The 15,678-nt window shown below is 33.2% G+C and overlaps 1 protein-coding gene across 1 annotated transcript in view; it reads left to right on the forward strand.

Annotated features, from left to right (window-relative positions):
- The window catches only part of LOC145689094 (uncharacterized), a 35,925-nt gene extending 26,850 nt beyond the window's left edge, over positions 1-9,075 (forward strand). The window contains exon 3 of the mRNA XM_081763223.1: positions 7,203-9,075. Within this exon, the coding sequence (XP_081619349.1) occupies positions 7,203-7,926 (724 nt within the window). The 3' untranslated portion in view covers positions 7,927-9,075. The remainder of the gene's footprint in view (positions 1-7,202) is intronic.
- Positions 9,076-15,678: the final 6,603 nt, after the last annotated feature.

Raw genomic sequence — 15,678 nt, forward strand, 5'->3', positions numbered from 1 at the left:
TGGTTTTTCTCGGGGTTCTCCCGTTTCCTCCCACTTTCTTCATTCCACTATTTCACTCATCTTTCATCAATACCGTCTCCTTTAGCCTAACCGGCATAACCGTGGGAGTTAAAACTCAAAATTTCATTTCATTTGGTGTTTATTATTCTTTGAGGAACAAAAATAGGGTTACTGTCAATAGATTGACAATTTGTTATCAACCACAATTGCAGTAACTTTTTGGTCTCACCTCGTACAAAAGGAAGTATTTGTACGCGATCGAATACTGTTTTCTAACCACTTGTTCATTAGTATCGATTTCCATTTCATATTGAAATCTTTGAACCTGGCGGAGTAATTCGTAAAAATATCTATACTGAAACAATAAATCCAGTAAATGCTCTTTTTTATTTTGTGATCTATTTGCTTGCACGACTAACAGCTGATCTCAATTGCTCTGCTGATGTTATTCGTTTAACAACCGTATCATCCTGATTACAAGTAATACTACTAATGGGTGGGTGTTCTGTGTTGATATTTTCATCAGCTGATTGGACCAAAGTGTCATCAGCATCACCACAATTGTTTTATTCAACGGGGAGAAGAGAGAATACTACTCTAATGTCGTATTCTGTTATGATTTAATGTTACCTTGACTAAGGTGAATGATACTTTGTAATTGCTCAGATGCATTCAGACGTATAATAAATTTCTCATTAAGGTAAGCTACGACAAAAACTTCTAACGTGAATGCAAGTGAATCTTTTTCAACGTTAATGACAGTCATACCTCTACAGTTTCTCTTAAACTTCCCACTATAATCTACAATGTGGACGTCTTCAGTTGAATTTAATTTTGGAAATGAAATGTTCTTTGTAATTTCCTTTCAGAAATCATAAGATGCTATGGATGTTTTGCTATCGACTCATACAATTTTCTTAATCTATGCCGTTCACATTCGCGTTAATGTAGACAGAATATTATCGACCATTGGCCGTGACAATAGTTTCTTCAAATTCAACTTCTTCTGTGTCACTTCTTGCGTCCTGACCTAAATGCGACTCAGATTCAAATGTAAAATTTCGAACGCCAAATACGTTTATGGGATTTGACTACTTTTTCTCTCGACGAATATCGCAACTTCAAAGCCATCTCCATTCAGTTTTCCGGTCTCTCATCTCACTGGTCTGGAGTTCGATCCCAGTTAGTTCTCCCATTATTTAGTTTTTTTTCATTTTTAGCGTTTATTTCGTCGACCTTGATTATTTCCTCGATATGGCTCCGATCTACGGTTATTATTACTACGCCGATTGTTATCCCTATCACTGCGAAGCTCTTCTGAACGATCTTGTTCATTATTCGTACGCGCATTCTCCCAGTCATTATTCACTGCGTTAGCTTGGTTCCGTCGATTATCATTTTTGTTGTTATTTCGTTTGTGTTTCTTTGCTGATTTTTATGCGACGTGCTTCTCCGTTTGGCTTGCTGCACGCGAAAAGAACAATTGTCCTTATAATTACTGCTGCTGTACGTGTTATAACCTCGCCTTGCATTATTGTTTTCAGTTAATGTTAACGATGTATGCCACTGATTTTGAATGCGCTCACCAGAATGGACCAGTGATTAAGGACTTTGTGCCCAACTTTTCTTGTGGATTTCAATTATGGCATTAAAAAAGAGATGGGTTGAGATAAAAAGGAATTTGAATTGAATTCCTCTAAACATTTAGTTCAAATTTAAAAGATTATTGGTCACTAATTTATGCCCATCGAATTTCGAATATTAGGGTTTTATTTTTCAGTTTTCTGGTAATAGCCATCGTCATCGATCCGCCACAAGGAGTGAATGATACTAACCCATAATCGGGTACGTTTGTTTAAAATGTTATGATTTGTTATTTCTTTACAGCATTTGGATATTTAGGAACGAATTTTGAAGCCAAAGGAAGGACAGCCTTTAGAATTTTTGAAATAGGTACACAATTTGGAATCGTAATTAGTAATATTATACTGAACCACCACTTTTGAAAGTCAAGAGTATTCCGTTTCGTGTAAAGATTCTCTGTATCGAATTCTTGTTAGAATGTTTGTTTTTGCATGATTTATTCATTTTCAGGTGTTTCCAGTTTCGAGGTGATGACCTATAATCAAATACTTTTATGTAATCCTATTTCGAGTTTCATTTATTTTCCCTTACATTTATGCTTGTTTATCTGTCCCCGTGCAATCATATGGTTAGAGAAATGATTAGGAAAATTGAAGGTATCTGCAGACTTGTTTAGAGAAAAAATATTAAATTAAACTTTAAGTTATTTCAAAATAACTATTGTCTGTTTCAATTGATGTTTTTTTTTTTTTTTTTGCTTTGGTGCTTTTGACGTATATCAATCATGCACTGAATTTTGAATGTGAGTTAAATTTGACAATGACACATTGTAAATTCAGTAAAATTTTAAGCAATATCTAAAATATTTGACGATTCTTATTTGGCTTTGCAAAACTATTCGTCAGTTTGTTTTCCTAAAATGGCCATAATGAATAATCAGTATGTATTTGTTGCAATAATACTGAAATTTAGACATCGATTGAGTTCAGCAATAGCGATATTATAATCCGAGAAGAGTTTGGAAATATTGTAATACAACCGCTTAAGGAAACATCTTTTGTCTTTTCATGATATAGTGGTGAATCAAGGTGGTGACCGGTTAGAATAGTTAGGTATGTGTAGTGTTTGCCAGTTGATTGCATATCTCAAAACTTTGTTTAAGTATTTAGTATATGTCATCTTAAGAAAAAAAGATAAAGTAAATAGAAATAAAATTGACGTTTGGATTTTAGACGTTAACTTAATATTTCGTTTTGATTTAAAAGGAAAATAACTAAATACTATCCCTACTGAGTCTTGAAATAACTCTATTTTCTACTTTCTTTGTGCCGCTCGTCGTGAATTGGCTTCGGGAAAAGAAAAAAAAAACAGTTCACACTAGCTGTGTACCTCAATGGTACGACATATACCACTAGATTTGACCATATTACCGATAGTACGGATATTATCAAATGCACATGCCAGTGAGAGCGCATAATTTGGCCATTGCTCATTTTTCTCCGAAGGCATTTCTTGTTGTCATGTTCATTGATTTCATTTTCATTGAATTCTTTTTGTATAATGCCTCCTCAAGGTTTGACTGTCGACAGCCCAAATTGGGGTCAGGAAAAGTATACTCAGAGGTGTCATAGTAAGAATGCATAAGGATTCAACTATGAATCGTTAGGAGAATTTGGACACTCCTGCATACTTCGGGCTGATAGACAGTAAGTTATTGATATTAGCGATCAATTCAATAACCTATATATATATTTTTTATATATATAACTGGCTTACACCTGTGACGCATCAGTTTACAGGATAGCGCCTTATGGGCTTCATCACCTTTTAACCCATTTATAATATATTGAAATGTTTCACGAATAAGTAGTCACGTTATAGAACTTATATATATATGTATATGTATATGTTAGAATATTTTGAAATGGATTTTTAAGAGCAATCGGTGAAAGGTGTATAGAAAAAGGTAAAGAGGTGTGTGTTTTCTTTTATGATCTAGAAATGGTTTTTGACTGAGTGAATTAGAAATTGTTGAGAGTTCTAACGAGTATAAGGTTGGAATGGGAAGATAGAAGACTCAAAAGAAACTTATGAAACATGAACCAACAAGTAAGTCCTAGGATAGAGGAAAGACTGACGGAAGCGAGTACAATTTTAAGGGGAGTTCGACAAGGATGCTGCCTCTCGCCAACACTGTTTAATGTCTAACTAGAAGAGATAGTGAAAAACAGCCTATATCATGATGGCATTTCGGTCGGAGGTAGAATGATTAGTTTCATAAGATTTGCAGGCGATATAGGGCTTGTTGCAGAATCTGAAAAGAAAATCAATAAAAAGTTAGAAAAAATGAGGAAGGGATTTGAAGAACGTGGGATGAAAATAAATGTTAAAAAGACAAAAGCCATGGTGATTGGAAGGAAGGGATGTGTGTTTAATATAAAAGTGGGAGGGAAGTAAACAGAAAAATGAATATTTTTCGATATCTGTGTGGTATCCTTAGTAATGACATGAAATGCGAACGTGAAATAAAAGGAAGGATAGGAATGGCGAGAGAAGCCTTTAGGAGAAAGAAAAGTCTGTGTTTATGGGACCTTAAATAAAGATTGGAGAAAAAGGCTCATAAAATACTTTGTGTGGTGTATTGTTCTGTATGGGGCAGAAATGTGGACATTACGTAAAAGTTGTTAAACTAGGCTACAAGCCTCCGAAATGTGGGTGTGGAGGAGAATAGAAAGAATTATTTGGGTCGGGTGGAAAACGAATAAGAGGATGTTAGAATTAGTGGAGGAGAAAACAACACTTTTAGATATTATTTAGAAGAGGAATTGGTTGGGCTTTGCCAAAGAAGAAACTGTATCATCAGGGACGTCGAGAGACTATCACATATGGTTTCGGGAAAGAGAGGGAGGAGCAAAAGAGACTACAATTAATGGATGATACAAAAAACAGAAAGATCATATGTGAGGACGAAGAGATTAGAGGAGGACCGTGGAGCATGGAAGCTTCCTAGCTGTGGCAAATGACCTGCCAATAAGGGCAGAGTACCTCTGATAATAATGATATTGAATAAATATTCTAAAATGATGCATAGACACGTTATCACGCACCATCATACACACGTTAGGAATTTCGATCTTACCGTCCAAACCGTTATCTGACTACACTACCGGAATTAGTATACACATATTTTATGTTACTATTTAATGTCTAAGTATTTTATGTGTTTATGCTTATTTATGCATAATATTCGTGTTGTCTAATATGTTTTTTATACAGAGTGTTTCAAGACAACACCAACAAGGTTTCGGGTGTGCTTCCTGACACCGAGATAAGACGAAAAGTATACACCAACCTGGGTGCACAAATGCTTTCTTTCGGAGTTAGAGGCTGCCGAAAACAAGAGAAATTGAAATTTAAATAGCTCCAAAAATATGAGACCTACCGTATTCGGGTTAAGGCTTCACTTAGGAGCTAATATGTGTACTACCAGAAGATGCATGTTTCAGAATCCTAAGGTAATCAGGCAGCAATTTTTGCAGATCGAGTTTGGCTACGGGGATAACTTGAAGTACTCAAAAACTACCTCTATAAAAATTGTTGCGCAAGTACCGCAGGATTCTGAAGCATGGATATTTGTATAGCGCACATATTAGTTCTTAAGTGAAGTCTTATCCGGACTACAGTAGGTCCCATAGTATTCGAGGTATATACCTGTAAAGTTAATTTTTTCATGTCGGCCGCCTATAAAGCATTTGTGCATCCAGGTTGGTCTATACTTTTTGTCTTATCTTAGTGTCAGGAATCACGTTGCAAACGCTGTTGCAGTTGTTTTGAAATATCCTATATATATATATATATATAAAGTTTATACACTATGTTCAATGAAAAAGATCGAGAAACACATCGAAACGTGTAACCATGGTGAGACACCAATATTTGACAAACAAATTATGAAAGATAAAATAGGGCGAGATGAACATATACAAATGAACATAGTAATAATAATAATAAGAAACTGCTAATGATGTCTTAAAAGTGGTCTTAAAAGGAATGGTGGCTTTAATGTAATTAGGATGAATAGCTTTACGTTTAATTCAAGAACAAGTGCATGGTGCTTTACCATATACAATGTGGTCCCAATATGCCGTTAACCCGTATTGAATTTCCATTTACTTAAATCCGTATACAGGCTGTTCCATAATACAGCAACTTCCCTAGTGTCGCTTAAGTGAAGTCTTAATCCTTCGAAGGACAGAATACTCTACAAACATCGAATCAATTTACTCAGAAACATGTGAGCACCATAAATGATTTCAGGACTTTTTTGAGGCTCATTAATTGTTTTAATCAAAAGGAGATAGACAGTCTAAACACTGCAAGATTTCAGCATTTTAAATAGACTTCTTATGAAAGAAATTGCGGAAACTTCCTCTCCCGCAAGCATATACATGTATGTTTGCATTTGTGTGCGTAAATTATTTGCTGCGATCGAATCGCCAGAGATCCTTATATGGCGAAGAAGAAAAGAAGTCACTCAGCAGTGAACTCCATAGGAGGGTCTCTTCGTTAATTTTAGCTTAGTTTCAGCCCCGACGTTACAGATGAAAATCGGAATTTAATTTCAGGGTCGAGACTACATAGAGATTGGCTGCGATGACAACTCATTCGGGCGGCGGAATCCGATTTCGAAAGAGGTGCTGCGCAAAACCGCGCGCACCCATCGTATTAAAAATTCTTTGGTAGGCTCCATATTAACTCTGCGAACATTGTCTTGGTTTAATGTGTATGATAATAATATTTTGAGATATGCCAGTGTTCAAAGGGAAACTTGATTTGTTAGTGTATTAACGAACAGGATTCTAAATATTTCACCGCGAGAATGCTTATATATTTGTCGTGGACTAACTCAGAATTTAAATTCGTAGGATCAGCCTATGGACCCTGCAAGTTCGTAGGGTGGGACGATACAAGAGCGGACTTCAAGTTGAACCTATTGAACAGACATCGTTATAAGTATTACAAAGATTATAAGGCCATAACTACCTGGTAATTTCGTCGGTAGTAATTAACTCAATGCAATTTGCATTGAGTTAATTAAAACATTCACTTGACACCTATAACAATGCTTATATCGAAATACATCGTTCCCAATTTCGATAGATGGTAGATATGAGCGCAGTGAAACTGGTTTGCTGTGGCAAGTTGGGAAAAGAGAGGAATGAAGAGAAATATACAGTGAGGAAAGAAAAGTGAAACAAAAAAAAAATATTTTATTTCGTTCAAAATAAAAGTTGTAATTAGCTTACTGAGGTAAACAAAAAAGGAACCATAACCAAACACACTCTCATATTAACGTAATGTATAACATGTTTCTTTTTTTTAATATGCAGAGAGGAGCATTTGACATTACACGTCCTTTTAACTTTTAAAGTAAAAAACAATAAATATTGAATTTTTCTCGACCCAAATAACGTATGAGAGCTGGGAACCCAGAACTTTTAATACACACTATCAGGGAAAAAGTATATTGCGTTTGTTGCTCTGTTCTACATACAAGCGTTTGCATTCTTTGATGTTTTATATTGTTTACCTTTATTATCTTCTTGAATTTTTTACAGCTTCCATAAATATACTGTTTTCATAAACGCCACACGAAAGGGAGCAATTTCTGACTCTGATGAGAAATCTGAGGAGTATACTCGATCACATTTGGGAAGAAATATGCAAACTCATGGAGATGAACATTCTAATAGATGCCAACAGTGTGAAAAAGGATTTATTCGAAGATCATTTTTGGCAAGACACTTGTTAACACATTCCAGCGTAAAACCTCACACGTGTCAAGAGTGTGGGAAGGAATTTTTTGAAAGTGGTAATTTGGAAAAGCACATGTTAATACATAGAGGTATAAAACCTTATATGTGCCAAGAGTGTAAAAAGGAATTCAGGCAAAAATGTACTTTAGATACTCACATGTTAATACATAGAGGTATAAAACCTTACATGTGCCAAGAGTGTAAGAAAGGATTTAGGACAAAGGGTAATTTGGTAAGCCACATGTTAATACATAAAGGTAAAAAACCTTACAGATGCCAAACGTGTGGAAAGGAATTTAGACAAAAGAGTAATTTGGCAAGCCATATGTTAATACATAAAGGTATCAAGCCTTACATGTGCCAAGAGTGTAAAAAGGAGTTAAGACATAAAAGGGATTTGGAATACCACATGTTAATACATGAAGGTAAAAAACCTTACGTATGCCAAAAGTGTAAAAAGGAATTTAGACAAAAGGGTCATTTAGCAAGACACATGTTAATACATACAAATAAGAAACTTACATAAGTCGAAAGTGTAAAAAGTAATTTAGACAAAAGGTTACTATGCAAGATTTCTTCGAAGTTTACATTTAACACAACACATGCTAATACATACATGTGAAAAATTTCACAGTTGCCATGGATGTGCTACAATATTCGTTATATCATGTTATTCGTTACACGCATCTTAAATATATTCAAGGAAGTACCTCAAACGTGGTAATATTTTATAAAGAGATTGCCATCCTACATGACAAAGGTATGAAGAAAAATTTATTGCATAAGAGCGCTTCGCAACGCACAATATATACGTAGTTTTAGAAACCTCATAGTGCCGACACTGCCGAGAAAGAATTTAGTTAAGCTTATAACAGTGAAAGCGATTTTTTACATATAAACGTAAGAATCGCCGAAAGTGCCGAAGAGAATTTGATAACACACATGTTCTGATTTATTCTGATTCAAACGCTGTAATACTGACGTTTTCCGGTCATTTTTAGAGGCTTTCTAAGTTATGCTTTGATATAATTAAAATTAAGGATTCGAAATTTTGTTTCTAGATCCAGTTTCCCTATGAGGGTGTTGAAGGCAATTGTATCTCTAGGAGTTTTGATTGACGCTAAGTATTTTCTTAAACTTATTGGATATACCAGTACATTTTTAGGCATAGATTAATTAGGAGGACCACTCGTATATATTGTCAGCATTTTTTGAGCTCTGTACACTTATATTATGCATGCTTGTGTGTGTATGCCTTTTACAATAAGGCTCTGGCTACGACACTCCAGTGAGATATTGTACTCATAGGTTTGTCACCAATCTGCAATAGTAGTTAGAATAAAAATACGTTTACAAAGTAAGCTTTCATATGTTCTGCGGTGAAAATAGAGAATAAACCAGCTATTGAACAATCTTGTTTTATTAAAAATTAATTAATTTAGCACTTAATTACAGTTACATATCCACGTTGCCTTACCACGTAAATATGGAACTCCAGTGTCTCTTAACGGCTATAAGCCCATCGCGCAATATTAAATGATTTACCAAGATATAAGACTCTGTGAGTATCATAAAATTAATTGTAAAATGAGCAATCCAAAAATATTGTATGGATTGAATTAGTTTCCTTTTCCACAAACACCACTTAGAAGCCAGTGCTAAATCAATACGTGATGATTTTTTTATATTTCAAAAGTGAGATGGGAAGTATTCAACTATATCTCGGAAAGTGTTTTCCACCGTAACTTTAGCCACTTACATGATTTGTATTTTTCGTCCCATTCTCTCCAAGAGACAGGGAAAAACTTGCTAATTCATTAGGGAGACACCATTTATTCTAAGAAAACAAAATTAATTTCTAATTCCTTTGCTTTTGCTTATTGTTGTTGCCTGCATCTAACATCATTTTACTGTTGATATATAAAAGCAGGGAAAGCGATAATATTAGCGGAATTAGAAATTCATAATTAACTAAGAATACACATAAATTTAAGAAGAAATTTCAATGGGAGAACTTGTAACTTCGTATTTGGTTAAAATTTATTTTCACAAGGAATCTTCCATTATAATCAAAATATTGATTCATGTGTCGGTTTGAACTGATTTGGAATTTATATTTCGAGAGTTTTATTTCAGAGTAATTCAATTGTGGCAAAATATTAAGATAGTAGTGACTGAATGTCTACGTTATAAGGCTACCAAGAATGGTATATATCTACGCACACACACACACACACGCATATATATATATATATATATATATATATATATATATATATATATATATATATATATAGTTATGGGATGTTATGGTATTGGGGTTCAATTCTTGGTAATGCTGCAATATATTATATTTTTGAATGTAACTTAATTTTATTAACATAATCACTGGTGTTTACCAAATCATATTACTCGGCAAAGTTTAGAAGGAAATAGGGTTAGGAAAATTATTCATATTTTTTATGAATTGTTATCTTTGTTACGAAAAGCAAATACTGAAACATAGTAATATTACGTAAAAGAGAATTTACATAACGAGTTCATTATATAACTTTTAGTTAACTACCATTAATCTGCATTTTAATTCCAGAATTGTAACTGCAAATGCTTGTAATGTTGTAAGAATCTTTGTACTAACTTCTCCAGAAATTTCTTAGATTCACAAAATTTAAATCATCCAGTAGATTGTGTTTTGAGATCTTAAGGATTATCCCTGTCAGCAGAACGTTCTTTCTCAACTGAGTTTCTCAAGATGCATGGTTGGAGATGCTAAAGGATTCCAAAATATTTACATTAGCTTATTAGAGCATGGCAGGAGATGCTGAACGATCCTAGATGTGCAAAATATCTTACATTGACCTACTACGATTTTAGAATTTCTAAATGTTTAGATTAACTCATCAGAACAACATAAAATAATCACTAAATCACCCCACAATAGTTTAAGTAGTTTCGCGATACTGATTAACCCACCCACGATTGGTGTGCTCAGTATATTATTTTATTTTAACAAACACACAGACACACAAATTATATATTGTGAGTGGTGAGTGGGACCAAAAAGTATCTAAACCTTAAAGCCTCTCCGGCATGTGAACAATCCTCATTCAGTGTCTAAATTTTGGGGACGAAATTGAACGCAGGAAAGTCACCTTCCGTTCACCTTCTAAAATGAACGGGAATACGAAAGTAAACATAGACTAAGCGAGAGGTAATAACTTGCATAAAATTATAACTCAAATTCGATAAATAATTTGTTTATGTATTTTCAATTATTGTGTAATGTGTTGTGTGTCAAATTCGGGCATTTCGTTCCTGACAGATCAAATACGGCATCTAAACATTGACCTGTTGACAACTGATTTAGAAAGTCACACATACCTCCAATCTTCCTAGTAGTCCTTGGAAATGATGACCAGCTGCGCAAAGGCATTCCCAGGTGGTTGGCGTGATAGATGGTCCTTAGGTCTCCTGGATGTCATTGGTGAATTTCACTAATAGCAAGGCGTAATCTTTCATTTCTTCATGGTAACAACGATAGAAGATAGTTTAGCTGAATTCAACAAAAACTACTTGTTTTTATAATTCGACTCTTCTCCATGACTGTAAGCCTATAAGCTTTTTATCTTAGAATACTACTTCTTGACTTCGCGCTCTGAAGTTCTCTCCGCCTCTACTTCTCTCTCCACTAAACTCTCTCTAATTCCTCCTAGATAGTTCCCAATTTCTGTTCTTTTTTTTTTTGACTTCCTCAAAGCTGGAATCTGCATTCTAAGCATGACGTCAGTAGCGCGTTCTCTTTCTGCTTCAGGAAACTTCTCAGTTTCCTCATTGTTATACAGCGATTACAATCCCTAGAATGCCTGTGTCCGCGATGCTTGGCAGTTCTGACATACCCGAAATTGTGTCAGTGTTAACATTCTATAAACTTCATGACATTAGATTTCCGTAATTCTTTTCAGTAATACATAATTTAAATTTTGTTCTCATTTTTAACAATTAGATTAATCTGCCAAATTGTAGTTTCCTAAATGCCACTTTTATATAATCATTTTATAAACTAAATGCAATGTCAAGCTTTCATGTAATCTGCTTTGTTGTCCTTTTCTTTCTTAACTCTGTTTTGCTGAATATCATTTAATGATTAATATCTGAATTTTACTTGTACATGAAAAGATAAAGTTAAAAATAGAAAATTAAATAAAATAAATCACCAAACATATGCGTTCTGCCACACGCCCCCCGCCTAATTTGAGGCTGCTACATTCACTCACTAGATCTGAAAGGAGATCGATTATTTACCAATACCCTGTATATAAAATTTCTGTATTACAAAAAAAATGTATAAAATATGAAATATTACACAAAATATATGATAAAATAGATAAAACATCTAATTCTAAATTTAAATATTACTACTTCCAAAATATTCTATTTTCTTTTCATTATATTCAAATTCTTCTACTACTATTTTGAAATATAATATATACATTCAGTTTATCATTGAGCATCCTCTCTCTATCTATTGGATGCAGCGAGAATTACTACATCTCGAGACTTTACACATTACAACTTAATCATGAGCTAAATTCTTTAATTTGCGCACGTCATTTTTGCAGTCTCTTTGCAAGTACAAAGTTAATGGAATTTTCAAATCTCTCAACTTAGGAAGTCTATCAGCAGTCTTGCCACTTTGTGGTAATTATTCTGCTCTTCCATGATTCGTCACGACACGGATACAAAATTTTTCACATACTTTATTCTCTTTATTTTGAAAACAAACACACATTTTTATTCACTATTTTATATACAACACTCACTATTGCACTTAATTTCAACATTTTATTATGTTTTGTTTCTATTCAGAACAACGTAACATATTCTACCAGCACCACTATTAAATACACTATAACAATCAGCTTTTGAGGGGATTGCTACCCTGTTCTTGCCTTTGCTGCCACCGCGGTTTCTGAAGTTCAATGTGATACAAATTCTACGTGGCTCTTTCAGAGGAGCGTCCGTCCCTGAAACGTCTTGAACTACGTGTCCCTTTCGACGTTGAATTTTATTAAATTGGGAAAGTTTTGTTCATAAAACTACGATATCACAAAAGAAGAGTGATTCCTTGGTAACTTTTCCGAACCAATTTCCCATTTTTGCGTGGAATTATTAGCAGTTCGTAATTGCAGTTAGCTGTCGGAACTGCTATATCGCACTACACTCTCCTTTTTTGTAATCCTTATAGTGTATTCTCTGAGTTGTGAGTGCTCAGATAAAATGTAGTAAATGACGTATTCTGATCTGGTGAATTTTCATTGTGAAGTAATTTGTGTGAGATTTCTTGCATGTAAACTGTATCAGTGTTAGTGCCTAAAAATGTTAACTTGTGCTTGTGCCCTTTAGAATATATTGGAGTAGAAACATGCACGAAGTGAGTATCTATGTTGCTTGTTTCTTGCAAATCCGAAGTACTTTTAAGCTCTATACTTTTATCACATCTATTCCTGTTTCTTAGCTTTGTTCAAACTTCCTTATTTTTACTAAAGTATAATGTGTACTTATAGCCACAAATAACAGAATAATCCTTAAAATGATAATAACTAATACTAGACACAAATTATCAAAGTCCATTCTTTCCAATATTTATCTGTAAGAGAGAAGAAACCGTTGGAAGGAAAAGGGCTCATTTTAAGTTCTAATATTTATCTATTATCTACTATTATGTGTAGATATTTTCTTCTTTTTTATCTTTTGTCTACTTTACTGAGATCGTAAATCTACATCATTATTTAAAGTAGGCTTATAATCGTTTTAGTTTGAACCTTGCACTTCTTTATACAATTTATGTAGTATACGTGTAATGTTACTTATTAATTACTACAAGTGCGTGTAATATACTCTCGTTATCAAAAAGTACTTATTACACCTTATTTTTCCTCTTTTTGTCCTCTTTCCTGCAAAAATTAACGCAAAAGTTGTGCTTACTTTTATTGCTATTAATTCCTTATTTAAATAAATTTACCTAATTTTAAGGCCGTATTTAAGTTTTCTAATTCTTTATACATACTAATAATTGAATCTTTTGTTCTTTATAGTCATAAACTCGTTGATTTTATTATGAATCGTAGCATCTATTTCGTATGTTGTTCTTATAAACTAAGAATAGGCGGGTAAAATAAGTTATCTGGGAGGTGTGTCTTTTCCTGGAAGTCGGCCAACTTAAAACTAGCCTCGATACAAGGTCTCATTCCTGTTTCGTCTTTCCAGCGCTTAGTGTCGCTAATTATCGGTAACTTGTTGATCGAAACATAAATAAATAACTTTGTTCCCTAATTAACTTCTAATTTCAAAATCGAAGTAATTTAATTATGATACATTAAGAAAATAATCTTAATTTATACTTTAATCCATTTATTAATTATTATTAATCAAAAATTGAACAAAAATATTTTCAAGAATTTTTTTAAATGTTAAATAATTTTTAAAATTCTATTACATATTAATAACTTCTTATATTTTCACAGAAGATGTATTGTATAAACCACGTAAATAGGTTACCAACACCATTTGGTCCTATTTTCTTCTGTTCTTATATGTCTCATACCTAGGTAACCTATTTCACTAGCTTATTTCTTAGATGGTGTATTCCATATACGTATTTCCTTCTAGTACTATTTTTTAGGCCTTATAGAATCCTTTTAACCCTTTAACTGATAATGTTTTCCTTATGCAAAATTTAATCATTTTATAAGCGCTTACATGATACTTTTATTTTCATTATACGTATAGTACTAATAATCTCTAGTAGATATTCACTAGGAATTTTTTTTGAATATTTTTGGTATCTATGCAAAGATCCATTAAATGCATTATTATTCAAGCACTTCGCCTCATCATCTAATGTTATTGTTTCGCAAAAATATAGAAAACTTTTGAATTCCCATTTTGATTTGTCTAACGTGTGATATATACCAATCGCCAAGTAAACTGCTCCTGGTAATTTAGAAAATATCCTAGAATTTTGTATCAAATAGCCCATTGAAATAATATTATACATTATTCACACTATTATCGTAAACAATTGGCGTTTTCAACAATAAATCGATATTATTTTCATTATAATTAAATTTTATAAGATATATAGAAGATACTCGATAAAACATACCAATATCCCATCGGCAAGTTGAATGTTTTAATACATCATGCGAATTTATAAACCTTTTTACGTCTGAATTGTATAATATATGATAAGACAACTGATTATTCAAAATATTATTCATAACTTTCGTTACACGTTCTTTTACTAAATGAGCAAATAAATGTGTTAAAATTTTCCTTTGTGCTTCATGCAAATAACAGTACACTTCTTGCAATTTACTTCGGAAACCCTGCAACACATGTACTGTAATAACGATACCGTGAGTTATTGAAATTTCGTTCTTACACGAAGTTTTTAAATTCTAGATTTCTGTTAACAGATTTTTGTCTTCAGCCAACTTCTTCATCGAAGATGATAATTGTTGAGTATGGATGAAGTTATATGTAGATAAACCTATTGATGATAGTTGTAATAACCATGCAGATATATATCTCTTACTTCTCATATTTTGCATACATTTTGTAATACCATTTACATAAACAAAGTGGCATGGTGTGGAATTAACAATATTATTTTAACTTTCTTTTTCAGCATACTCATTTAAAATATCATAGGTTTCACTACACACATTATACATCGGTACTGCTTGATGAAAATTTGTGCATTTTGAATGTTGTATAAACCATGTTCGAGGAATGTACTCCAAGTGCGTCTTGTACTAGTGCGATCCCCGAATCTTGCAGTGTTAATTGCTGATATACTGCTTTTCCTATCACGGATGTCATTGCCAAAGTATTTGACTGAAAAATAATTGAAGACGCCATTATTTGATTTTTTCTTAGTTTCCCAAAATCGTTTTCTGGAATTGATGGAAAATATAATAATAACAAATTTATCTGATTTTTATTTATTTACTTACAATTTTATTTTATCTATTTCTTTCTTTATTTGTACCCTAGAGACACCGATTGTTATTGAGTTTCATCTTCAAAACAAATTTATATATATATAATGTGTGTGTGTGTGTGAACTCTATTATCCTAATCGTGTAAACATTGTAACCAAAACATGTCTACTGATTCAAAATTCCGATAGATGTCCACTTTCCTCAGATCTCAAATTAGGCTTTGGTTGTTAAATTGCCTACCTGCTGGCAGTCCATTGATAGACCCAGTTTGT

This window comes from Thermobia domestica, chromosome 7 (assembly GCF_964235325.1).
Source record: "Thermobia domestica chromosome 7, izTheDome1.hap1.1, whole genome shotgun sequence".
NCBI classification, from domain to species: domain Eukaryota; kingdom Metazoa; phylum Arthropoda; class Insecta; order Zygentoma; family Lepismatidae; genus Thermobia; species Thermobia domestica.